This window comes from Lissotriton vulgaris, chromosome 11 (assembly GCF_964263255.1).
Source record: "Lissotriton vulgaris chromosome 11, aLisVul1.2, whole genome shotgun sequence".
In the NCBI taxonomy this organism is placed as follows: Eukaryota; Metazoa; Chordata; class Amphibia; order Caudata; family Salamandridae; genus Lissotriton; species Lissotriton vulgaris.
The window spans coordinates 840415865-840443820 of record NC_141699.1 but is presented as its reverse complement, the minus strand read 5'-3'; the positions used below and the strand labels follow the sequence as shown (position 1 = coordinate 840443820).

The 27956-nt window shown below is 44.5% G+C and overlaps 2 protein-coding genes across 7 annotated transcripts in view; both read right to left on the bottom strand.

Annotated features, from left to right (window-relative positions):
- Positions 1-138: 138 nt before the first annotated feature.
- Positions 139-15388, bottom strand: LOC147683573 (galactose-3-O-sulfotransferase 2-like). Its single transcript, XM_086942548.1, has 2 exons — positions 15281-15388; positions 139-1855 (listed from the first exon to the last, which is right to left on the bottom strand). Exons 1-2 carry the CDS (start codon positions 15386-15388, stop codon positions 1064-1066), a joined length of 900 nt encoding a protein of 299 aa, XP_086798674.1. The 3' UTR covers positions 139-1063.
- Positions 15389-24368: 8980 nt separating this feature from the next.
- The window catches only part of LOC147683571 (galactose-3-O-sulfotransferase 2-like), a 692139-nt gene continuing 688551 nt past the window's right edge, over positions 24369-27956 (bottom strand). For all 6 annotated transcript variants that reach the window (XM_086943976.1, XM_086943973.1, XM_086943975.1 and 3 more), the window contains one exon: positions 24369-26075. In XM_086943976.1, the coding sequence (XP_086800102.1) occupies positions 25284-26075 (792 nt within the window). In that variant the 3' untranslated portion in view covers positions 24369-25283. The remainder of the gene's footprint in view (positions 26076-27956) is intronic.

Sequence of the window (27956 nt, the reverse complement as noted above, 5' to 3'; positions counted from 1 at the left end):
TCAATCTAACCTATCTTATATTAGTTGTTTGCATGACCACATACAATGTACAAAGCAGGAGCTCCTTCGCTAAGGCGAAGGGGTGTCATCCTTCGGCTCTTTGACCCGTGCAAAAAAGGAAACATGCCAACACAATGTTATTATCGCTTTATTTTTCAGTACAGACTCGGAGCCAGGTTAGGGCGGTGCAGAGCAGGGCTGTCAAAGCAGAGAGAGGAGGAACCATGTGCACCATAAAAGCATGTCAGTTTGGCCAGCCATCTTGAACACACCTGGGTGGAGAACTGTCCCAGGTCCCCAGGATCCCAGGCACTGCCCCGGCAGCCACACAGGCTGGTGACAGCAGCATCGAGATTGGCTTAGGGGAGTCTGGGAGCCTGTGTGATTCTGTTCTGTGCTGCCAGGAAGAGAACAGGCCGGAAGAGAGACTGCAGCCATTCAGACTTCATCCTTCCACTGCGTCCCACCATCCCCTTTCCGCAGCAGCCTCGAATAAGAGTACATACGACAAAGGACGACCCTAGAGAGTCAACACTGTTGGACAGCGCATGAAAATAATTTGGTTCATGTGGGCATTTTTTGGGTATTCTAACAGAATGTTGCATTTTGAATATCTTCCTAAAAGTATTGTAGACAGAATATTGACTACCACAATATAGTGAAGGAAAGTATACATGGGTAAACATATATTAACTAGTCTTACACAACTTGCATGTGCCTTGAAAATACATGTCTCTAAGGTATGTGGAGTACAGTATTGTAAATCTATACTTACTTATATAGACGTAACTTCAAGATGCTGTGCTAGTTTGCTAGTCGATATTTTGGGCAATATATTGTAGTTAGAACATACTTGAACCATGATATTCTGACTTGCAATGCATTGTTAAAAAGACTGATCAATAAGACAATATTTTTTGCTACATCTTTATGGTGAGTTGCAGGCAAGTAATTATAATTCTTTATTGACTTGACATGATAGGACGTTCTTTTTGCTTGGGCTCGGAATGAAACACAGCATACTCTGCATGGTCTGCAAACACAGAACAGGAGTTGTAAAGCATTATGGTATTGTGCCACGTGGATTCTGATATTTGCGCATTAGAATAATGTATTGATGTTCTGGAATAACCATCCTGTGGCATTGGGTTTGTTGCTCACTTCCTAGCCCAGGCCTGATATTGTAACCAAGAATATTTGCCACCCCTGCCTGGGCCGGTTGGAGTTTGGAGTCCTTAATCTGTGTTTTTCCTATTGCCTCTCCTTCCTGGAGACAAATATCCTTCAGCTCGTTTTGCTTGAAACGCAGTTGCTTCAGCTCCTCCTGCATCTTCTCAGGTCCGATGGTCTCATAGATTCTTTTCCAAAAGGTCCGATTAAAATGTTGGTAAAGCTTCCAGTCTAGTGAGCACCACTCCTTTGCCCCTTCCTTGCTCTTATCGGTCAGATGCTGAATACTGTTTTTGCTTCTTGAGTTCAGCTTGAAATTGACCACATCCTCCATCTCCCAGCACAGCGTGTTCTTCAGGAGCACCATGGACTCATCAAAGTATTCTGCAATGAGCACCAACTGGAACCTCTGCTCTATCTCTCTCAGAACTGACTGCACATAAGGGTAAGTGTCCTTAGCATTGCTGTCATAACCAAAGTCATACCACATGGTGTTTTTAACAAGCATATGATAAGGCTCTGTCGGGTTGTAAAAGCTCCCAGGAGATGCTAGAAATTCATTGAGAGTCCTGGTCTTATTGAAAGATGGCAGAAACCGGAAATAGGAGTAGGAAGACTCCAACAAAGATATGGGATTCCGCAAGATGGATACGTACACAGTGTTGTTTTGCATCACTTTCTGAACCTGTATTGAGAAAGAATACAAACATGTTACAAATGGTTACTAATTCATTTTTAAAGTTTTCTATTTACGTGTACATGCACAACTGAACGTTGTGATGGTTTCTAGGACATGGAAATAAAACAAAGCTTTTTCAGGCTGGCTTAGTATTGCCTTATAAAAAGATATGCCCTAATATATGCTCATTGAAATTGGGGTAGAGGGCTTGGCATTGAAATGGTTTCAGTCCTACCTCCAGAATAGACAGTAAGCAGTGGCCCTTTCCCCTTTTCCTTAACAATTTGGTACCATTCAGCATGGTGTCCCCCAAGGATCAGCAATTAGCCCACTCCTTTTTAATATCTAAATGAGCCCATTGATTCCAATCATCAAAGCTTATAAAAATCAATTTGGTGAACTATGCGGATGACACACAACTCATTCTGTCTCTAGAGGGAAATATGTCAATACCACTCAATAGTTTTCATGAATGCATGCAAAAAACTGCTAGATGGCTTACAGACAATTCCCTGCAGTTCAACTGAGAAAAAAACTGAAATCCTGTACTGCACGGCTAAGAAAGTCCCTCGTCCGCTCCCTGCTAACTTTTGGCCTATTCCTTCAGATAAGCCCCCTACACACTCCAAGGCATTGCGTAACCTGGGGGTAGTTTATGACAACAAGTTGAGTCTTGAAACCCACATAAACAAAACGGTGGGTACATGCTTTTTCCCTTATCAGAGCACTGCGGAAAATACTCCCTATGCTACCAATGACAGCCAGAGCACTTGTGGTGAGAAGTGTCATTCTGATTCGACTGGACTACTGTAATGCTCTGATACTGGGTGCCCCTAACTCTCTGATCACGAAATTTCTAAGAATTCAGACGATAGCTTCAAAGCTAGCCCTAAAGAAACCGAGAAAATGTTCTGCCTCTTCGTCCCTTAAAGAGCTCCATTAGCTTCCAATCCCACAGAGAATACAGTTCAAATCACTCTATGTCGTTTTTAAGGGTCTGCGTGGACTTGGGCCAGCGCCTTTGCAGGAAAAAACATTCTGGCACGCCCCTATAAGAAGCCTCTGATCCTCTGCAGCCCATCTGCTTATCACACCCAGAATTAGAACCACCAGGTTTTGTGGAAGAGCATTTAGCTGTGCAGCCGCTCGCTTATGGAATGAACTCCCGCCTAATCTTAGGCAAATAGAAGATTTTACAAATTTCAGGAAGAAGCTTAAAACCTGGCTCTTCCCAAGGGTGTAATGCAGAATAGCCATCTCCAGGGTAATATGTGCAAATAGGGGAGCTAATGTAACCCTAGCGCCAGGATACCTGTGGGGTGACAGTGCGCTTTATAAGTCTGTTTTACATTAAAAATGACATTACATATGGCGCACATGTAAGAATGAAAGCCACCAGCTAGTAGGGGCATAGCTTAGGGGCAGGGAGGGGGGGTGAATGTCAAGTTTCCTAACTAAAAAATAAGTGGGCTGCAGGGTGGAGGTGACTAAGGTTCGTGATGGACTGTTTCTATGAGGAACAGGGTGAGAACTGTTTGGAATTATGTGAGACTCTGCCTAGAGTGGTACAGTGGGTGAAGAAAGGGTTGGCATGCTACTTGAAGCGGTTGCCACTGGTTAGACTATTTGAAAGCATTCAACCCATCACATTTGGGGTATTTGTTTGCTATTAATATGTCTAGAAACCCAAGACCAGCACAGTTTTCCAAGCCTACAACCACCACTGTTTGTGAATTTCCAAAAGTAGTATATTTGCAAACTTTCAAGGAGTGCTTCTAATGGTGCAGAATAACTACTCTTTGGTCAACCAGCCACTATAAACATTTAACTTTTCACTCCAAAAAATGAACAAGTTAAAAGCGCTTAGCAAATTGAAAATGATGAGAAAAACTGAAACAGACATATCAAACCTAACTCAGGGACTGCAGACCCAACCCAGAATGCATTAGGGTGGCTGTCACACCCCAAACACCCTCCTTAAGCCACACCCCTGACTTCCCCACACATGCACATACGCTCATACTCATAAATTCAAGACCGCACACATATACATCTACAATTCACAAGCACATACACACACACTCATTCACAGCACACACATACAACTACATACACATTCTCACATACACACATGCATCAAACATTTTTAAAAAACATACCTGCCACAGCAGTGATCCTTGGTGGTGGGAGGGAAGCCTTGGTGGTTCCTGGAGGACTGGGCCTGCCACCTCCTCTCATTGGCTGCCTTTGTTATGGGTCAGACTATGAGAAGAGGCACCAGACCCTCACTCATCACAGAGTGGGATGGGGTCAGCGAGACTACTGATCCCACCCCACTCTGTGATGAGGCATCACTAATGGACATTCGGCCCTGGGCACTCAGGGCTTAAAACTACAGTGGTCAGTTCTGAGTATATCTGTGATGTGCCCCAACATCATGACAGGAGGCCCTCCAACCTCTTTGCTGGGCTGAGGAAGTCACACTCATAAGGATGTGAAATTTTCAGGACAGCAAGGTTTAGCTTGGGCAGCCAGATATTGTATCATTGCATAGACATATATTTATTTAAAGTAATAGTTTATAAACATGAGCTCAGAAACATTAATGGCTAGCAACCACTCAACAATAATGTCATTAGTAAACTATGATTCAAGTCAATAGACATGTAAACCCTAAACGTTGCCAAGATTTGTATTATAGATGGCGCAATGGTATAGACCATTAAATAAAACTTAAACTCCCCGTGGAGCTGTGCCCCTGTCAGCTAGCTGCATTAGCTGTGGCACCACCACCATTATTCATTTGTCCCTAAAGTTGAACTGCATTTTTAATTTTTGACCCAGTTTGAGAAGCTCCTAATACTAAGGTACCCCAAAAGTAAATTTTGTTAAACAATTCTTTATTGCAGAAATTGCAGTAAATGTCCACATTTTTTGTTTTTTGAGACAACCCCCCCGCCCTCCACCCACTCCCCGATACAGGCTTTATTAAACAATATGGATATCCATATCGACAGACAACAAATAAACTAAACATAGCAAATAATTAGATCCAGAAAAACAAGACAATCAATAATTACGATAAAGAAATAAATAAAGCAGTCTATCCTAGACCTTCAATCCAATGCATTAGTGGGTGCCAGATTTCTAGACCCTTCTTTTTTTTTTAAACCTTTCCTGCTATATATTGCTTTCTCCAGGCTATAGGTCGAGAGTAGTCGAGCCCGCCATTGTTGAAAGGATGGTGGAACATTGTCTAGCCACACAGAGGCTAGACAAATTCGAAACACTGCCATAGAGACAAAAAGAAAACCCTTTATGTTATCCGGATGGTTCAAATTGTCTAGCCCCAGAATTATTTCTGCTGTTGTAATTTCTATTTGTGTCTCCAGTATTTCAGAGAGAAAGGTAGATATCTCTTGTCTAATAGTGCATAATGCCCCACATGTAGCGAACATATGTATTAAGTCTACTTCTGGCATCATACATCTGGGGCAGAAGGTCCCTTTGCCAGTACCCCATTTAGCTAATTGATAAGGGGTATGGTATAAAGAGAAAAAAGTTTTATAAAATTGGGCATGTAGTTTCGAGGACATTAGTAGCGATTGAGAGATTTGAAATGAATTCTGGATAACGAAAATTGATATCCCAAGTTTGTTCTGCCATTTAAGTATATTTTTATCCATATCATCTGGAAAACCAGTAATAAATTATTATATATTACCCCGATTTTAACATTACTAAACTGTACCACAGATTCTATTAACTCATTTTTCTGCAAAGCCACACTTCCCCCCACCTTTTTCATGATAAGATCCCTCACCTGTAGGTATTTGAAAAAGTCCCTATGTTCTAAGCCATATTTATTTTTTAAAGATTCAAATGAGATGAAGCCGGCTGGCTCATAAAGACAACCGACTTGGACTATACCAAGTCTGATCCACTGTGTCATACACAAATCCGAGAAAATCTCGGGGAGGTTTTGATTACTTATAAAAGTCGTATAGTACGAAAACCGACCTAACCCTAAATGTTTGCGAACCTGGTTCCAGGCAGCATAAATACCTTTTAAAGTTTTAGACCGCACTTTCTTAAAATGGCAGTCATAAGTCAATCGCCACAGATGTGCACCCGCTAGATTACCTAGAATAAGTTCCTGAGGGGTTGGATCAGATCTCTCTATAGTATCCTCATGATTAGTCTTTAGTAACAGGCTACTATATTTAAGAATTGTTGCCCACCAGTAAGTTTTTAGGTTAGGGAGTGCGAGGCCACCTCTATCTATTGGTAAAGTAATACATTTGTTAGCTTTACGGGTTTTCCCATGATTCCATATAAAGTGAGAGAAAATTCTATCAATTTCCTTAAATAATAATGGTTCAAAATTCAAGCAGATAGTGCGGGAAAAACATAAAAATTTAGGAAGATGTAACATTTTAATTACATTACATCTTCCTATGATTGTAAGATGTAAATTATGTAATTTTTTAAAGCCTTTTTTGGTTTGTTTGATTAGGGGATCCATATTAAGTTTTACCAAGTTATTTAAATTAGCAGTAAAATTGACGCCCAAATACATTGCCTTGTCCATTACTCTATCATCCACAAAATTACATTTGCTATTGATTAAAATTTTAGTTTTAGTTTAGTTGAGATTATACCCCGAGATTTCACCGAATTTATTTGCTTCTTTTTCCATTTCCTCCACAGATTTATTCGGGTCGGCTGTGACAATAGCGATGTCACCAGCATAAGCTAAGGACTTAGTTTCACCATTAAGAGTCTTTATGGAAATTATAGATGTATTTTTTTCCAGTCTGTGGATGAACAGATCAATAAAAATGGCGAATAGCAACGGGGAACAGGGACACCCCTGCCTTGTTCCTCTTGTTACTTTAATTGAAGCGGAGTTTTCACCATTTATCGAGACCCCGGTTTTTGGGTTAACGTACATCATGCGAACTGCATTGATAAATACCTCCCCAATCCCACTCCTTGACATAGCGGTCCATAGATATTTCCAGGAGACCCTATCAAAAGCTTTTTCGGCATCTAAAAGAATAAGTGCAATAGGGTCTCCTGTTACGTCCGCTATGTCAAAGAGTGTGATCACCCTCTGAATGTGATCTGTGGTGGATCTACCAGGAACGAATCCATACTGCCTGACGGAGATTATTTTATGGATTACCGGGGCAAGTCGGGTAGCAAGTAGTTTAGAATACATTTTTGCGTCGTTATTTATCAAGGTAATGGAGCGGTAAGCCCCTAATTCCGTTGGATCTTTTTAGGAAAGACGATGATTTTGGCCTCATTCCATGATTCAGGTGCATGACCACCTTGAAATACCTGGATTACTAGTTTAGTTTAGTGAAGTAGTGTGGCTCACTGGTTAGAGGTGGCAGACCCGAGCGCAGAGGACGGCCCGGGACCAGGGTTCGATTCCCGGCGCGGCAGGTTTCTGGACCAGGGTCAGCGGACTCGATAATTCTCTCGCCTCGGTGCCCACTCTGATCAGCGATCACACTCGGCAACTCTGGGCATTAGCTTGCCTCATCTTCACTAACGGCCCCACCAGACCGCCGGGGATGCCTGGTCTCACCCTGGAGATACCCATTAAGGGACCATCTCTCAGGGAAGCCAGGAAGGGTTTCGCAGCGGTCGAAGCGCCTTGGGACCCTACGGGTAAGTAGTGCGCTATATAAATGCCAATACATTTACACATACATTTACATTTAGTTAGGATTTCTTTTAATTGTTTATGAAATTTAGCGTAAAATTCCGTTGGAATTCCATCTAAGCCCGTAGCTTTGCCGGTTGGTTGGCTATTAATAGACAGTAGGATTTCAATCCAGTGTGGTGTTTTCTCAAGTTTTTGTTTGTCGGTTTTAGGTAATTGAATCCCTGTGCCAAGGTCCAAATATGCATTTATATTAGATTGATTCTTCCCAGTCTCAGTGTATAAATCCTCGTAATAATTATGGAATTCTTCCCTAATCTCTTTGGGTTCGCTGGTGATGCCTTTATTGGGATCTCTAATTTTGGTAATTGTGTTATTGCTAATCTGTTGTCTTGTACGGACGGCTAATTGCGGTTAGCGCTCTAGTGTATGCTTTTCACTGTCCTATTTAGGTGGAGCCCATTCAGCTGCAAGCTGCGGAAGGGTGACGGTGGTCCCCGATCCGCTTTGCCTGCCAAAGGTAATACAACTGTGCCTTGCGCTGTGTTAGAATTGCTGCATGTAGAGAATTGAATGCATTTTAAACCATTTAACTCATTGTTGATTCAAAAACGATGGTGTTCTGTTAATTAGGAAACTGAATTTTACTTTGAGAAATTTTCAATTTTAAAGACGTAAGAATTCTCTTGGTCAGCACTTACTCCAAAACGCCACACTTGTTGGGCTAACGCTACCTGTGCCACCTTTCTCCCATTCTTTATTAAAAGGGGGAGGAATAATATTTACTGTCAGCAAAGGAAGCCTGTGCTCGTCCTTCACTCCTGCCCGCCCCCGTCCGACGCGGTAGCCAATACCCTTGCGCAGAGGGAGGGTCAGGGAGAGCCAGGCACTTCCTGTGGGGGCACTTACTGAGCGGTTAGCGCTCTAGTGTATGCTTTTCACCGGCCTATTTAGCCCTCTCCCCCTCACAAGCGCGCAGCAATCGCGCGCAGCGGCGCCGAAGCGACGCCAAAGACCAGCCAAAGAGCTGCCCGTCTGCGCCCGTCCGCGACAGGACGAGGCATAGGGGCAATGGGCTCTACCCCTTCGGACCCCGCTATCACAGGTATTAACAAAATTATATACCCCGCTCAATCTCTCATAGATTTGAAACCATCTGGAGAATGCTGCACTAAAATACCCTGGCAAAGTCTTGAGGGCTGTTTTTCATGTATGAAATGTCGCTTCCAATCATCGGTAGTTAGGGTGATTACGAAGGAAAATGCTCCTAAAATTGTACCCCCGGAGGGACTGAAATGCTTTCTTTTAAATGTTCGGTCTCAACCAAAACATCAACATCAGGTATGGGATCTAGTTGACACCATACAGCCAGATATCTGCTTCCTAACCGAGACTTGGATGAAGCCCCACACGGTTACAGCAATAACATTAGGGGTTCCATCAGGTTATAAGATTCTACACTTTGATCGAGCCAATAAAATAGGCGGTGGCCTAGCCATCATATATAGAGATGTACTTATAGTCATAACTCTAGAACAAAAGTACAGCCCACAACTTGAAATAATGATTCTTAAAATTGCCTTGGCAGGCCACATCTCTTGGAAAGGTGCTTTAGCTTACCGCCCACCAGGATCCAATCCGGATTTTGCTCTCTCCCTTCTGGAGCTACTAGCCCCTCATTTTAAATCCAAGGAAGACTTCATCCTCCTAGGAGATTTTAATGTGCACATGGACAACCTGGTACACCCCGAAACAATCTAATTAATTGTGGATTTGTCTAGTCTGGGGTTAAAAGCACTGAATAGCGGTGCTACCCATATAGGTGGTCATACTTCAGATTCACTTTTCTCTAATTGCACTAAAGTAAGATGTTCACCTGCTAAAGAAATTCAATGGTTAGATCACTTTCTGATAGAGTTCATTTTACCGGGCCCGACCAAATTATTGCATAAAGCGCCACTCCCGCCAATCTGGCGTCGACAGTGGCATAAAGTATCGGTGGAAAAGCTGCGGGAAAGCTGGATACAACCAACCTTCACAGATGAGGATTCAGCGGACACTGCATTAGCCAGATTCAATGACTCACTTAAGCTAGCCATCGATACTTTGGACCCACTAAAGCTTCATAAGCAATATCCCTCCACCAAGCAAGAAACCTGGTATACACAGGAACTTAGAATAGAGAAACAGAAATGCAGATGAACAGAAAAAGTATGGAGGAAATTGAAAACTGAGGAGAACAGGAAAATATATCAAGACGCCCAGTCAACCTACTACAAAAATATAAAGCAAGCTAGAAAAAACAGTCTCACCCAACAACTTGCGGAGGCGGGTAATAGTCCAAGGGAGCTGTTTAAAATACTACAGAGCTTTGTTACACCTACAGCCTGTGAGAGCCCCGATTAATTCTCTCAAACCCTTTGTGATGAGATCTTGGTGTTCTTTGAAGATAAAATCAATCTCATCTACGATAAAATTATGGCCTCTAGTAGCGCTGGGAATAAGATCTCCCTCCCACACAACTCATTCAAACAAAACAAAAATTCATTACTGTCCTTCCCGCCAATCTGTGACATAGATCTCCCCCCTCTCATCAGACACATAAAATCTGGATCCCCCAATGACTTCCTTCCTGCCAAAATGGTCGCCCCTCTGATCACCCTCTTAGGACCTTCCATTCAGTCTGTGATGAACACCTCACTGGCAGAAGGACAGGTCCCAATGGAATGGAAGAAAGCGGTGGTGAACCCAATAAGGAAAAAAGCGGCATCCCCATGGACAGACCTTTCGAACCTCCGGCCCATCTCCCTCCTACCGCACATCAGTAAGATGACCGAGAAACACGTGAACACCCATTTATCCAAACATATCGAGGCAACGGAGGGCCTGGACTACTCACAATCTGGGTTCAGGCCCAACCACAGCACCGAATCAGCCCTCCTAGCAGTGACCAATAACATCAGGATGACGCTGGATGGAGGGGGGTCGATGATTCTGGTGCTGTTGGATCTATCCGCTGCCTTCGATACGGTGTCACATGAGGTGCTTCTCGATTGTATGAGGGATGTGGGACTAGGGGGTGTGGCTCTGTCCTGGATGGAGAGCTTTCTTTCAGGCCGCTCTCAAGAAGTCAGGTTGGGCTCCCACAAGTCCATCTCTAGGGAGCTCACCAAGGGAGTGCCACAGGGCTCATGCCTTAGCCCTACATTATTCAATGTGTATGTGGCCCCCTGGCTGACTTAGTGAGATCCTTTGGGTTCACCCCGTGTCGTATGCCGACGACACCCAACTTCTGTTCCCTTTTAAAACCTTGACACCTGCCCTAAAGAAATCGTTTGCAGATGGAATGAGGGCAGTGTCAGAGTGGATGGCTAAGAACTGCCTACAGTGTAATGTAGGAAAAACTGAAGTAATGTTATTCGAGGAGGCAACGACACTATGGTCCCCTGAATGGTGGCCCATGGAACCGGGACCTGTTCCTACTCCTAAACAAACCGTTAAAAACTTGGGAGTGCAATTAGACCAAGCACTAACATTGAAAGATCATGTAAACCAAGTTGACGGCACCTGTTTCCGCGCCATTGGACTGCTGAGAAGGGTCTTTCCATACTTACCTGACAGCTACAGGAAGACACTGGTTCAGGCGTTAGTCATCAGCAGATTGGACTATTGCAATGGTCTTCTCTTATCAGCCAATGAAGAACAGCTTAACAAACTGCAAATAGTCCAAAATACTGCGGCGAGGCTAGTCCTCAACGCTCCACCTAGGACTCCCTCCCGCCCTCTGCTGACTAAACTTCACTGGCTCCCAGTGCGGCAACGCATTAAGTTTAAGATCTTATGCACCATTCACAAATGTCTGTCAGGTACTGGGCCCAAGTACTTGACAAAAGCTTTCTCACCTTATGTTCCTGGACATTCCTTACGCTCCAGCAATCTCCAGCTACTACAGGCACCCAGAATCAAAAAATCCAGGCAGGGAGGTCGCACCCTTGCTCATACCGGACCTGTCCTCTGGAACTCACTGCCTCAGACACTGAAACAAATCACTAATCACCTAACTTTCCGAAAATCCCTTAAAACCCACCTATTTATAAATATCTAAACCACTTATTCAATTCACAACCACCCTTCTGACCATGGATCAGCACAAGTTGTACTCCCCCCACTGGCAAAAGCGCGGAGATACCCCTTCGAGGGTCGAGTCAGGCTCTCTGTAAGAATATAAATAAATAAATAAATAAATAAATTGATGTCCTACCAGCTCGTTGAGCGCATGGACTTTCTCTCTGTTCAGGGTAGCTGTTATTATAGCTTTAGTAGTAAGTATTTCTGTTCTTAAATTTCTTACAATTGCCACGTTTCTTACTGCTCCTTCTATATCAGCATCATTCTGGACAGCAATCATCAAATCTTCCTCTTTACTAATAAGATTATTTTGTAATTTAATTAGTTCTTGTTTAGCTTCTTGATTATGTTTGATCGAAAATCTACAGGTTTCTCCCCTTACTCCGGCCTTTAATGTATCCCAGACAAACTCTAGGGGGGCACTGAGGTTCCGTGAATTCTGAACCTGGGTCATAAAGGTCGTGGTTCTGTTACGATTTTGGTAACGCGAACCGTAAACAGTGAGCTCAGTAAGTATGAGTGTTTTCGTCTACTTAGGAGCTAGACAAGAAAGCTAGCTGGTGTTGACACTATAAATATATGTAGGTTACAACTGTATACCTTTTTCTAGATTTGTAATTGGTTTAATAGCCACATGCGCACAACTCTTAAATGCAATGAACCTGGTGGTGTGGTCTTAGGATACATTAAATAGAAATACCGTTATTCTAGTAGTTTAAAATCAAGAAAACTAATGAAAAGCTTAAGAAGTGAATCTTTATTTGAATCATCCTCTTGGATGTCTTTGGTTTGATTCCAGGAATTTACCTTCGATCTAATTGAGAAAAGGCAGGTGTATATTTTAAAAAGGAAGAACATCGAACCGGTACTCAAATGCAAGGCTGTGGCTTCAAAAGTAATTTTCTGTGAATTCAGGCCTCATAAGGGTGAGTGACTTGATGAAATATTTATTGAAATACGTATAGTTTTAAATGAGTAATTGATCACACTTATTGAAACTATATAAAAATGTATTAATTGAATAGGGCAAGGATATTGTATCCCATTAATCACCAGTATCGTCGTCTCAATTGACAAGGCAACGTCAGAAAATTAATAAAAGTACCAACCATCAATGGGTGAGTGAGCCAAATATAAATCTTATATAATTTCTAATGAAACATCTAAATAAGAATTTGGCAAATACTTGCATTATTTACCCCTTGATCCAACAGGGGCAAGGGACATATAGATGTCCACTATTCCTGTAAAGAATACCTTAAAAGCAATTGATAAATTCACTGTAAGTACATTACCACAAAAAAATGTGAAACTTCTTTGATCTTGAAATTAAATGTACTCATATTGTAAATCACCCCAGATTCGAGGAAGTGGCATACAGAGAAATACTAGGAAAAGCATGACATTTACATACTGAGTGTCTACCGAATCTCGACGAAGGGTAAGCAGACGCAGTTGTGGGGACCCACATTATTAGTGGTTACCACTATAAAGTAAAAACTTATAGTAAAGGACATTGATTTTATCCACAATAGTAATACATCTGCCTTACTTAGTTAACTAGAAGGTAAATACTATGTCTAGAAACTACAATGTACCAGTATTAGGGAAATGGTATATTGGGTATAACGAATTGATAAATGAATATCAGTTGCCCCTAAAGGTTGTACAAGAGTGATACAAAATTTGAGCTTACATTCTAGTGACTGTCCTAATAAACAATCGAGTACTGTCAAACTATAATGTCATACATTGGACCAAAGAAAAGTTAAATTTAATTTGAGCACACGTTCTTTAGATTAATTGGGTTGATAAGATTGAGCACTTTGTGATTATATTTTGATGGGTCCTGAAAAAGGTGTTTTTAATTACATGACACACCGAAACTTGTCGACAAGAGGATACAATTATTTTTGTTTTATTAAAACTTTTCTGTGACATTTTTATATTGTGATATGTACTAGGAAATGTATAACATTAATGTGACCACCTTTAACTATTGTTGAAAAAAAATACTGTAAAAGATACCATTTTCATAAATGCTTATGTTTTAATGGTACACAAATGGGTTTTATGAAATTAAATATGTAAATGTAAATGTAAATGTATTTGAGCTTATATAGCGCACAGCTACCCACAAAGGGTTTCCCGGCGCTTGCTTAGGGAACCTGTCCTGGTATTCCCCTGTGAGATAACCCCGGCAGGGTATCCACAAGGTGAAAGCCAGGCATCCCGCCGCGAGGGGCCATTGTGGAGATTAAGCAAGCTATTGCCCAGAGTCACAGAGTGTGAACCCGTGAGTCGAGAAGGAACCGGAGCGAGAATTATCGAGTCCGTGGAATTTTTGAGCCCAAGACCCGCCGAGGCGGGGAATTGAACCCTGGTCCAGGGCCGATCTCAGCTTCCGGGTCTGCCGCCTCTAACCCCTGAGCCACACTTCTCCACATGAAATATGAAAATATGAAAATATGAAATATGAAATGTTTTTGATACCCTGCCCCTTGCCATCCAATCCGCCACGACAGAAGCCAGCTTTAGGAAGCTCCTAAAAACTTGGCTCTTTATGCAATAATTCTGTTCTTCCTCTTGACTACTCGCTCTTTGCTGTAGGACTCGCTAGCGCCGGGACACCTCCCCAGAGGTAGCTGTTTGCGCTCTATAAGCATCTGTATTATTATTATTATTATCATGATGTATAATTGCTTGATGTTTTGATAAAGATGCAAGAGATAATAAAATATTAAGGATACAATTTCAGATCACGTGTTGCTGTGTATAGGGACATTTATGTTCTTTTTCTTTGGTTCATTGTAGTATATACACAAATCCTTTGTGGGAGTAGTAAATGACATCATAAGGGAAATTTGTTTTTTTTCATGATTGTAGTAACCCGGTCCCTTTTGATATAACCTGGGAAACTCTCTCTTTTTGAGAGACGTGTGTTCTCACTCATACACATTTATTTGGCTACATTTGTGCATCTGGTATTAATTTCCACCAGGAAATGCTTCAGATTGCTACACCTCACCAGGAGAGTCATAGGGATGCCTAACATGCAGTGTGATTTACATTTCTCTCTCTATGCATGCTACATTATGACACAACCTAGACTAATGCTACATCAAGTTTTGTGAATGTTTGTGTGCAGTTAGGTGTCCCTTCATGCAGAAATACATTCCTCTCCATGACGCAGGCACTCTTGCAGCTTGGTGCATGGGTGACTGTGTATGCGCATGTCAGCTAATTGTGCACCAGAGTAGGGGATAGCAGGGTGATATGTCATCTTGTTGTACATTTGACACATGTCTTTGTTTCATAAGGAATACAGCACAGCGCAAGCATATGTTTTGTGGCACATCCTGCATTGATTCCTTGCAATTTTTGTCTAATGAGTTCTGCAAGATCTATATTCCGACAGTGACTTAGTGGTTTGTGAGAGTCTTTCTGGCTTACTCCCTTGTTGGGCCTACTTATACATGTGTGGTTCTTTGGCATTAGGTGTTTGTGTAAAGTGGTTGGGCCAGTTACAATGCATGTCAAGTTCAATTTGCTACATGTGCATTCTCACATAGTTCAGCTACATAATTCGTGACTTGAGGTGTGTGGTGTGTTCAGTTTGTACTTACCAACAAGCAGTCCAATTCCATAGGTGCCATTCTCAAACCGCTAGTTGATGACCGATTGGCGGAAGATGTAGGAGTCATGCACACTTCCTGGAAACTTGGTAACGACATTGATAAACAGGCCAAGGTGGTCCACAATTGCCTGAACATTCATCAAGTATATGTGCTTCCTGTAGCGTTATGTGTGTGCAGTGTCCGCAGGAGGCACAAGTTGCACATGGGTGCAGTCAATTGTGCCCAACACATGCGGTAAACCAGCAATTGCATAGAAGCCTTGCTTTTTGGCAAGTTGTTCTTGCACAGTGTTGGGGAAGCTTAGGTGCTGCTGCGTCAAGCTGATGATGGCATCCAAGACAGCGGGGATGATCCTTGAGAAGGATGCCTAGGAGATTCCTGCCTCTCTGGCAGTGGTGGGTTGAAAGGTGCTTGAGGCCAACATGTGCAGCACGGCAAGTAGCTTGGTCTGTGGAGGGATGTTAGTACTGCGCTGGGATGGGGCCTGCAGCCTTGGCGCTCTCTGGTTGAGTAGTCAGATGATGGTTGACCTTTTTAACCTGTATTGGGCTATCACCTCCTCTGGCCTGAGATGTAAGAGGGTGATCCGTTGGCGGTAGACCCGCTCTCTTTTACAGCACTGCCTCTGTGGTGATGGTGGTGATCTTCTTGGAGCTCGAAGTTGCAAGAGTAGTACCTTCATGGAGTTGTTGAAAATGCCAATGAGGCTCTGGGATTGTCTTCTTTATATACATGTGTGTTCGCAGCATTTTTAAGACCAGCTTTTTTTTGTCTAAAAAGCCTGTAACTAACTAGACTTAGCTGCAGTGTTTCATGGGAACGCCTACCTTGCATCTAATTTTTGTTAATTCCCACTAACAATAGTGGGGATCCTGAAAATTCCCGTTTACGCTGGAAAAGTTCTGCTAACCACAGTTAGTGGCACTTTGTAAATAAGGCAATAAAAAATGCCTCTGTAACATAAAAAATGTATGCTACGGAGGCGTTAAGTTCTTGCAAATAGGCCACTATGTGTGTAAATAATTGTTTTGTTAGTTTCTGCTTTGACAAAAGCGTCATTTTTGTTGGACATGTGTAAATAAGGATCATCCAGATGGCACACACAAACAGAAACATATACACAAATACTCTCTCTTTCATATGTAATTGGATCTGCATTGAAGTGATATATCACTAATAAGGCTCTGGGGTTCCATCGGATGCATTTATCCATAAACACTGGGATGGTCTTTTGCACTAGGAATTGCTGTCGCATTCATTCACTGTTCCCCAGTCACTTTTTAATAGGAGAACTATCATTTTAGGATCCTGCTACTGGGGAACAGCTGAGAGTCGTTGAGTGCAACTCAGAGCTGCTAATTACACGGGGCTGGAATGCGATGAATTGCTGTAATTGTGTTTTAGAGCTAAGTAAGTAATCCAACTGGCAGTGGGTGGTTTCCTGCTGGATAAAATACAATATGGCAAGATACATGTAGAAGCAATGACCTGAAAGTATATAGGCCCTAATGAAGACTTGTCATGGGTGGTATGCGGAGATTTCAGGTGGTTGATATTCTAATACTGGATGTAATATGTATAATATTCCCCGAATTATGAGTTAAACTGCTCAGACAGGGGAATAACTTTGAGTGCCATCGGAATTCCCTATTTCTGGAGTGTTAAAATGTAAAAATTCACCACATGCTCTGAACGGTGGGGATAGGGAGAGAAGATTGTGCCTGTTACAGCGAAGCATTACATGCTCCCACGTGCATTGGCTAAGGGTCAGATGGGGGCTGCTGAACAGGCTGCTGAGATAATCCAAGATCAAATGCAGACCAATACCATATCGATTTTACCACAAAGCTTTTCTGGGCTGTAAAATAAGGTTGGTATGGAGTTGGCTTTTAGTATGATGCAATCCTTTGCAAACACCTTGAGACTTATTGGTTTGTACAATTCTGTTCAAGGCATGGGTACATACATTAGGAGACAATGGGCAAATATTTTCTGGGAAAACGCCACCACTACATAGTAATGTTTAGTGAACAGAAAAGAGGAAATTAAAAAGTGATGGGTGTAATGCTTGAATAAATCCCACCCCCTTGCAATTACTCTGGCCACAACCCAGTCCATCTGTTTTTGCACACCAAGCCACATGAGACAGGAAATAGTCATGTTTATTCTGCTTCAATAGGTACAGTCCAGCACCAACCAACAGACTAGGTCTTCTCTGAATGAGAACACAAGCAATCCACCACCAGTTTCAGACTACTTAGGCCTGTGTAGTGAGGTCACAGATTGAGTCATGCGGCACAGCGAGAACAGAACCCACATCTGGTCACATCACACGTGGGGGTTCACACTGAGGAAAACACAAATTGATGGGTGGAATGCTTTTGCTAATCTCAGCCACTGGTAAGTACTTGAGATTGCATCCCTATATATCTATTTTCCCACATTACCATCTCAGACAGCAGCCAGCCGTAAACAAATAGGTGTTGATCATGCTTCCATACGAACAGCCTAGCTAGAACTGCCAGGCCAGGATCTCTCTGCTCAGGGACACCAGTAACCCACATACTGGTGTAAGCAATGTTGGCCCACGTCAGTGAGGTATAGCTCCAGTCCTGTGGCACAGTGAGCACGGATCCACATCTCGGCATACCCATCCAAGTTAAAGTGTCACACTAAGGGATAAACGTGATAGGTGGTATACTTGAATTTCAGCCACTGGTATTTGGTATGGGCCACGTCCCAGCCAATGTAGCGAAACAAAATAGTAACAATCAGGATTTCTATCGACACCTTGTGGCAGTAAAAGGAAGAAAGGAGGGAAGGTATCACTCATTTTACTGAAAAAAGGAAGTTGATAAATAAGGTGAGCATATCTTACAGAGCTGTGTATGCTCACATCAGTCAATAACTCCTGTGAGTTACTAGTACCTAAACGTTTAAAACTTTATTTATGGTAAATTTGTATATAAAGAGAGAGAGTGTGGTGTGCGCTCTAGTCTATGGAGTGTACGCGATGACGCGTCACGCCATAGACCGGAGCGTTAGGAGCGCGCGCATGCGCAGAACGAGGCAATAGCGTAGGCGCGAAACGAGAATCGGCAGTTGGCGACCGGAGCTAAGCACAGCTAGACGCTCGGCGCCCTGGCTCAGTAGTTTGTACCTAAAAGGCAATAAATACCTGTTACCACTACACAGGCTCCAGTGTGTACTTGAAGGGGGAAGAACCAGACATTACATTGGCGACGAGGGTGGCACCTAGAACATCACCGTGCACACAGGACTGGATCTACATCCTCCTAACAGTCCCACACCAGCCAGAGGGACAGGACAACAACCAGCACGAGCACAGGGCGTGGCAGCAGCGCAGAAACACGAGGAAGACCGGGAAACAGCGTGAACCACCAGGTCAGTGCTGCCCAAAGTACAGAACTAACAGCCAGCACCCTGGCAACCAAGGGCATCACCCCCAAGTCAGAAGAAGAGACACAGGAAGATAACCTCACGCCGCCCATAAGGGATAGTACCCCAGGCAGTCCCAGGAGTCAAGGGGACGCAGCAGGGAGTGCAGGAGCATCCAGGGGGTCCAACCAGCCAGGTGCCCAGGAGGCAAACCCCAGAGGTGAAGCAAAAATGGCTAACCAAGCCTCAGCCTTGATGGCACCAGTACCATTCCTACCCAGACCGGGTGAGCCGCAGTTAAAATGGGAGGACTGGAAAGAATACTTTACAAACTACATTGAAGCTCTGGAAGATGAGAGTGAAGCCGAATACACCCCGGAAAGAAAGAAGAGATTGTTGCTTCATAATTTGGGCCCAGAAGGGGTGAGGGTATTCAAGAATCTTGTACCCAAGGAGAGGGGTGCAGCAGAGACAGATGTCTTCAAGAATGCGCTCGATGACTTGGACAGCCACTACCGTCCAGCAGTGTGCGTCTCCATAGATCGCTACAACTTTCAGCAGAGAAAACAAGAAGTAGGCGAATCCATTGATGATTATGTGGCAGCCCTACGACGCTTGGCCATCACGTGTCAGTATGGTGTTCTCCAAGATGAATACATAAAAGATCAGATCGTGATGCACACGACCAGCAGAGCTGTCCAAGACAAATTATGGGCTATGAATGAAACGTCTCTCAAGGAAGTGGTGGCGATGGTCAAGAAAGCAGAAATGTCCAAGCGAGGAGCAGATGCAGCAAAACGTGAAAGTGCGCCAAGGCAAATGATCAACAAGATTGACGAGGTACCTCACTCCAGCAATCCCAAGGGCAGGTATGGAGACATGAGGAAAGACACCAGAGGAACGGGAAAGCAGACGAGTCGCCCCAGCCCCGGCAGCAAATTCGCGTGCTACAGGTGTGGCAGCACGGCACACACGGCCCAGGACCAAAGATGTCCCGCGTTCCGCGCCAGGTGCGCGTTCTGTAGTTTGACCGGGCATTTTGAAAAGGTATGTCGGAAGAAAGGGTCGAAATCCTCCGTCAAGTGTGTAGAAGCAGCCACCGTAGACGTGAGCGGAGAAGATGACCTAGACGAGGGTGATTTGGTGCTGTGCATCGAGGACCAAGTGCTGGAGGTGGCAGGGAAGCGAAGTGATAAGCCCCGCACGGACATGCTCATTGGAGGAGTGAAAGTACATGTAGCGGTGGACTCAGGATCCCCCTGGACCATCGTGCAAAAGTCCATCTGGGAAGAAGATTTCGCTCCGGTTGTAGGGCCAGACTTGTGGCCTCCGGACATCAGGCCCATATCGTACACGGAGAACGCCATTCCCCTGGTGGGGTGCCGGGACTTCGAATTTGAATTCAGAGGAAGGACGGCCACGTGCACCCTGTATGTGGCGGAAAAAGGCCCATCTGTGCTGGGATGGAGAGACGCTGGGGATCTGGGCATCATCCTAAACCCTGGGGGGAAGGAACAGATACTGTTGACGGATGAGTGGCCACTCCACAAAGACGAAGATTGGAGATCAGCATACCCGAAAGTCTTCGAGGGCACAGTGGGCAGACTGGACAAATTTGTGCACAAGATAGTCCTCAAAGAAGGAGCAGTACCAGTGGTACACAAGGTCCGGAACATTCCCATTTCCACGAGCGAATTGGTACAAGAAGAATTGAGGAGACTGGAAGAGCAGGAAATTATAGAGCCGGTGGACAGTGCGGAATGGCTCTCACCCTTGGTGGTGGTCAAGAAACCTAACGGCAAGGTCCGCCTCTGTGTGGACCTTCGTGAACTAAATAAGAATCTCATCGTGGAGAGGTTCCCACTACCCAGAATCGAGGAGATGCTGGCGAAAACAAAAGGTGTCACTCATTTCACCACCATAGACCTCACGTCAGCGTACTACCAGATAGAGCTGCACCCGGCGAGCAGGAAGTACACAGCCTTCATCACACCCTTTGGGTGCTACCAATTCAGGAGGATGCCCTTTGGCCTAGCGTCCGCTGCGGCTGTGTTTCAGAAGCTGATGCACAGATTGTTCAAGGACATATCAGGGGTGCAGTATTTTCAAGATGACATCTTGGTGATGGGCTCGTCCAAAGGAGATCATGACAAAAAGCTGCATAGGGTCCTAGGGGTGCTGCAGAACAAAGGCATGACGGCGGAATGGAGTAAATGCCGGATTGGGACACAGGCTGTGACGTACCTGGGTCACGAGATAGGGACGCATGGCATCACACCGAAGGTACAGAACGTGGAGGCAATCAGAAAGGCCAAGGCCCCATGCTCCAAGGAGGAGGTGCGGTCATTCCTGGGAATGGCCGAGTATTATAGCAAATTTGTGAGACACTTCGCCACCCGGACTCACAAAATGAGGCAGCTAACCAGGGATAAGACCAAATTCGAATGGGATGCGGAGGCCCAACTAGAATTTGACACCGTCAAGAATTGCATCAGCCAGGCCATCCCTCTGCAAGGATACATGCCCGATGGCAAGACCATTGTGACTACGGATGCGAGCGACAAAGGCTTGGGGGCGGTCTTGGCGCAAGTAAGAGAAGATGGGTCCACGGAGACGATCAGCTTCGCATCCCGAGCGCTGTCCCCAACGGAGCAGAGGTACAGTGTGATAGAAAAGGAGATGCTGGCGGTCACCTGGGCGATGAACAAGTTTCGCCAGTTTCTATGGGGCACCAGATTTAAACTCCAGACGGATCACAAGCCACTCGTGAAGGTCCTGACTTCCTCAGGCCATGATACGGCGACCCCAAGAATTGCTAAAATGACTTTAAAACTGCTGGACTACACGTACGACGTGGAGTATCTGCCCGGGACACAAAACAGGGTCGCTGATTACCTCAGCAGGGCTGCGGCCATGGAAAAGGCACCAGAAGATGCCCAGGACAGGGAAGAGATGGTAGCCAGCATGGAAGACCATGAGACGACGATCAGTGCTCAGGAATGGAAGGCCGCCTATGATTTGGATGTGGAGAAGTCGGAAGTAAAAAGGCACCTCACCTCCGGCTGGCCGAACAAAAAAGTGCTTGCAGAAGGAGTGAGGAGGTTCTTTGAAATGAGGGAAGAACTGTCCTTAAGTGATTCTGGGATATTCTTGTATAGAGGGGAAAGGGTCGTACCCCCGGATTCCCTAATACCAAAACTATTGGAGCAGCTGCATGAGGGTCATTTGGGCATAGTGAAAACCAAGGCACGAGTCAAACTGATGTACTGGTGGCCGGGCATGGACGCACAAATTGAGAGACAAGTGAGGGAGTGTGGGCAGTGCCAGGGAGCAGACAAAGTGTTACGACCACTGAGACCAGCACTGGGGAAGTTCGACACCCCTCAAGGCCCCTGGGAGAATGTGGCTATAGACATCTTAGGGCCCATCCTGGACTGCAGAGGAGTGAACAAATACATATGTGTCATGATGGATAAGTACTCCAAATGGCCCGAAGTGGACATACAAGAGTCCATGGAAACGGAAACAATTCTGAAATTCCTGTCGTCTGTCTTCTTGAGAGAGGGCATACCCAAATCTATCCTCAGTGACAATGGCCCACAATTTGTATCGGACAAATGGGTCCGATTTATGAGGAGGAACGGGATTGAGTCGAGGCACACGGCCGTGTACCATCCTGCCTGCAACGGCCAAGTGGAGCGGTTTAACCGCGTGTTAATGGGATCCATACAGGCAGCCATCTCACAGGGAAAAGACTGGGAGACAGAAGTGATGAGCATGCTGTGGGCCTACCGGATCACCCCCACAGCTGTGGGGTACAGCCCCTTCCAGGTACTACGAGGCCGACATCCATTCACACGGGACAATGTAGTGTGGAGGGAAAAGACCATCACCAGCAAATGGTCTCCGGCAGTGGTGCAGCACAACCTGGAGAAGGCCCAGAAGATATATGCCGCCCACTACGACAAGCGACGTAATGTAAAGGAAACAGGGCTGGAAGAAGGAGAGTGGGTCAGGGTAAAACTACCTACCATGCAAAGGAAAGGCGAAAGCAAATTTAGCCAGCCCCTACAGGTCAAGGAGGTACGAGGCAGAGCGGCCCTCCTTAGCGACGGAAGGGTGTGGTCCCAAGACCGCATGGCCAGAGTTAACAAGATAATAGTGTGGCCCAAGCCCGAGGAGGAAGAGATACGGATGGACTGCCAAGTAGCAATGCCCCAACCAGAGTACAATGCTGTAGACCAGTGGGAAGGAGCAGAAGTGGACAATGAGATAGATGCGTCCAACCAAGAGACTACCGACAGAGAAGAGGCACCAGCGAGTGCAACACAGAGAGGAGATTCGAGAGGTGGTGAGAAATCACGGTGTGAGAAGGAGGTGGAAGAGAACATGCCGGTAAGACACACTCGCAGTGGCAGGCTTGTCACCGCGCCCTTGAGATACAAGGACTTTATAATGGATGGACAGTAAGGAGGGGTCATCCCCTGCACCCTCTTAGACTCTGACTCTGTCCACCGGGCACCCAGAACTCTGGGGGGGAAATGTTGTCTTATTTGATATTAAAAAGGGGGGAGATATGTGGTGTGCGCTCTAGTCTATGGAGTGTACGCGATGACGCGTCACGCCATAGACCGGAGCGTTAGGAGCGCGCGCATGCGCAGAACGAGGCAATAGCGTAGGCGCGAAACGAGAATCGGCAGTTGGCGACCGGAGCTAAGCACAGCTAGACGCTCGGCGCCCTGGCTCAGTAGTTTGTACCTAAAAGGCAATAAATACCTGTTACCACTACACAGGCTCCAGTGTGTACTTGAAGGGGGAAGAACCAGACATTACAGAGAGTGCCCCGTGAACTTGTATTAAAAGCGATAAGAAATGGTAATTAGGAGCCAGATTACTATCCCCCAAGGTGCCGTGTTAGATGCAAATTGTGTTCTTTTGACAGAAGATGCAAAGACAAACACTGTGATGAAGGCATGGTTTGAAATATAAACCTGGGAGTCCTTTCCTGGATTTCCTCATAGTTTTGAAAGTAATTTTTAGAAGGCCCATCACTGCCCCTCTGAGGGGTAAAATAAAAAGGCGCTTTTTTTTTTCAGAGTTTTATATAGCGCAAACTAGACCTGAATCGGGTATCAGAGCGCTTTACATAGCACCAGTTACGTTACATGAGGACACACATTCATGTTATGTTAGACACAGGGATATTACGTGATTTGCCCAGAATCACAGGATGTTCAGCATCATTGCCAAGACTCAAATCCAGTTCCCCAGATTCGAGGTCGACCGCCCTAGTCGTTAGGCCAACTCCTTTCCCCACTTTATTTCACTAAACACCGAAAGCCTTATTCAAGTGTGTGCTTTATAAAAGAAAATATATACTATCACAGAAAACTTGATTTGTAATTTCCATGCAGTTTCTAGAATTATAGATTGCAGCAGCCTACAGAAGAGTTTGAATAACACACATTTTTCCATTGCGGCCCAGTCCTTTGTGATGGCATCAAACTTCTCCTTTGCTTGAAGTAAGCTGAGATTGTACAATTCAATCTAACCTATCTTATATTAGTTGTTTGCATGACCACATACAATGTACAAAGCAGGAGCTCCTTCGCTAAGGCGAAGGGGTGTCATCCTACGGCTCTTTGACCCGTGCAAAAAAGGAAACATGCCAACACAATGTTATTATCGCTTTATTTTTCAGTACAGACTCGGAGCCAGGTTAGGGCGGTGCAGAGCAGGGCTGTCAAAGCAGAGAGAGGAGGAACCATGTGCACCATAAAAGCATGTCAGTTTGGCCAGCCATCTTGAACACACCTGGGTGGAGAACTGTCCCAGGTTCCCAGGATCCCAGGCACTGCCCCGGCAGCCACACAGGCTGGTGACAGCAGCATCGAGATTGGCTTAGGGGAGTCTGGGAGCCTGTGTGATTCTGTTCTGTGCTGCCAGGAAGAGAACAGGCCGGAAGAGAGACTGCAGCCATTCAGACTTCATCCTTCCATCCCCTTTCCGCAGCAGCCTCGAATAAGAGTACATACGACAAAGGACGACCCTAGAGAGTCAACACTGTTGGACAGCGCATGAAAATAATTTGGTTCATGTGGGCATTTTTTGGGTATTCTAACAGAATATTGCATTTTGAATATCTTCCTAAAAGTATTGTAGACAGAATATTGACTACCACAATATAGTGAAGGAAAGTATACATGGGTAAACATATATTAACTAGTCTTACACAACTTGCATGTGCCTTGAAAATACATGTCTCTAAGGTATGTGGAGTACAGGATTGTAAATCTATACTTACTTATATAGACGTAACTTCAAGATGCTGTGCTAGTTTGCTAGTCGATATTTTGGGCAATATATTGTAGTTAGAACATACTTGAACCATGATATTCTGACTTGCAATGCATTGTTAAAAAGACTGATCAATAAGACAATATTTTTTGCTACATCTTTATGGTGAGTTGCAGGCAAGTAATTATAATTCTTTATTGACTTGACATGATAGGACGTTCTTTTTGCTTGGGCTCGGAATGAAACACAGCATACTCTGCATGGTCTGCAAACACAGAACAGGAGTTGTAAAGCATTATGGTATTGTGCCACGTGGATTCTGATATTTGCGCATAAGAATAATGTATTGATGTTCTGGAATAACCATCCTGTGGCATTGGGTTTGTTGCTCACTTCCTAGCCCAGGCCTGATATTGTAACCAAGAATATTTGCCACCCCTGCCTGGGCCGGTTGGAGTTTGGAGTCCTTAATCTGTGTTTTTCCTATTGCCTCTCCTTCCTGGAGACAAATATCCTTCAGCTCGTTTTGCTTGAAACGCAGTTGCTTCAGCTCCTCCTGCATCTTCTCAGGTCCGATGGTCTCATAGATTCTTTTCCAAAAGGTCCGATTAAAATGTTGGTAAAGCTTCCAGTCTAGTGAGCACCACTCCTTTGCCCCTTCCTTGCTCTTATCGGTCAGATGCTGAATACTGTTTTTGCTTCTTGAGTTCAGCTTGAAATTGACCACATCCTCCATCTCCCAGCACAGCGTGTTCTTCAGGAGCACCATGGACTCATCAAAGTATTCTGCAATGAGCACCAACTGGAACCTCTGCTCTATCTCTCTCAGAACTGACTGCACATAAGGGTAAGTGTCCTCAGCATTGCTGTCATAACCAAAGTCATACCACATGGTGTTTTTAACAAGCATATGATAAGGCTCTGTCGGGTTGTAAAAGCTCCCAGGAGATGCTAGAAATTCATTGAGAGTCCTGGTCTTATTGAAAGATGGCAGAAACCGGAAATAGGAGTAGGAAGACTCCAACAAAGATATGGGATTCCGCAAGATGGATACGTACACAGTGTTGTTTGGCATCACTTTCTGAACCTGTATTGAGAAAGAATACAAACATGTTACAAATGGTTACTAATTCATTTTTAAAGTTTTCTATTTACGTGTACATGCACAACTGAACGTTGTGATGGTTTCTAGGACACGGAAATAAAACAAAGCTTTTTCAGGCTGGCTTAGTATTGCCTTATAAAAAGATATGCCCTAATATATGCTCATTGAAATTGGGGTAGAGGGCTTGGCGTTGAAATGGTTTCAGTCCTACCTCCAGAATAGACAGTAAGCAGTGGCCCTTTCCCCTTTTCCTTAAAAATTTGGTACCATTCAGCATGGTGTCCCCCAAGGATCAGCAATTAGCCCACTCCTTTTTAATATCTAAATGAGCCCATTGATTCCAATCATCAAAGCTTATAAAAATCAATTTGGTGAACTATGCGGATGACACACAACTCATTCTGTCTCTAGAGGGAAATATGTCAATACCACTCAATAGTTTTCATGAATGCATGCAAAAAACTGCTAGATGGCTTACAGACAATTCCCTGCAGTTCAACTGAGAAAAAAACTGAAATCCTGTACTGCACGGCTAAGAAAGTCCCTCATCGGCTCCCTGCTAACTTTTGGCCTATTCCTTCAGATAAGCCCCCTACACCCTCCAAGGCATTGCGTAACCTGGGGGTAGTTTATGACAACAAGTTGAGTCTTGAAACCCACATAAACAAAACGGTGGGTACATGCTTTTTCCCTTATCAGAGCACTGCGGAAAATACTCCCTATGCTACCAATGACAGCCAGAGCACTTGTGGTGAGAAGTGTCATTCTGATTCGACTGGACTACTGTAATGCTCTGATACTGGGTGCCCCTAACTCTCTGATCACGAAATTTCAAAGAATTCAGACGATAGCTTCAAAGCTAGCCCTAAAGAAACCGAGAAAATTTTCTGCCTCCTTGTCCCTTAAAGAGCTCCATTAGCTTCCAATCCCACAGAGAATACAGTTCAAATCACTCTATATCGTTTTTAAGGGTCTGCGTGGATTTGGGCTGGCGCCTTTGCAGGAAAAAACATTCTGGCAAGCCCCTATAAGAAGCCTCTGATCCTCTGCAGCCCATCTGCTTATCACACCCAGAATTAGAACCACCAGGTTTGGTGGAAGAGCATTTAGCTGTGCAGCCGCTCGCTTATGGAATGAACTCCCGCCTAATCTTAGGCAAATAGAAGATTTTACACATTTCAGGAAGAAGCTTAAAACCTGGCTCTTCCCAAGGGTGTAATGCAGAATAGCCATCTCCAGGGTAATATGTGCAAATAGGGGAGCTAATGTAACCCTAGCGCCAGGATACCTGTGGGGTGACAGTGCGCTTTATAAGTCTGTTTTACATTAAATATGACATCACATATGGCGCACATGTAAGAATGAAAGCCACCAGCTAGTAGGGGCATAGCTTAGGGGCAGGGAGGGGGGGTGAATGTCAAGTTTCCTAACAAAAAAATAAGTGGGCTGCAGGGTGGAGGTGACTAAGGTTCGTGATGGACTGTTTCTATGAGGAACAGGGTGAGAACTGTTTGGAATTATGTGAGACTCTGCCTAGAGTGGTACAGTGGGTGAAGAAAGGGTTGGCATGCTACTTGAAGCGGTTGCCACTGGTTAGACTATTTGAAAGCAGTATTTGTTTGCTATTAATATGTCTAGAAACCCAAGACCAGCACCGTTTTCCAAGCCTACAACCACCACTGTTTGTGAATTTCCAAAAGTAGTATATTTGCAAACTTTCAAGGAGTGCTTCTAATGGTGCAGAATAACTACTCTTTGGTCAACCAGCCACTATAAACATTTAACTTTTCACTCCAAAAAATGAACAAGTTAAAAGCGCTTAGCAAGTTGAAAATGATGAGAAAAACTGAAACAGACATATCA

Bases quoted from the DNA above. Each gene is read 5' to 3' on its own strand.
- LOC147683573 (XM_086942548.1), bottom strand. From the start codon at position 15,388: ATGTCGTTACCAAGTTTCCAGGAAGTGTGCATGACTCCTACATCTTCC. The intron at 1,856-15,280 runs GTAAGTACAAAC...TTCTCAATACAG, and splicing joins TGGAATTGGACTGCTTGTTG to GTTCAGAAAGTGATGCAAAA.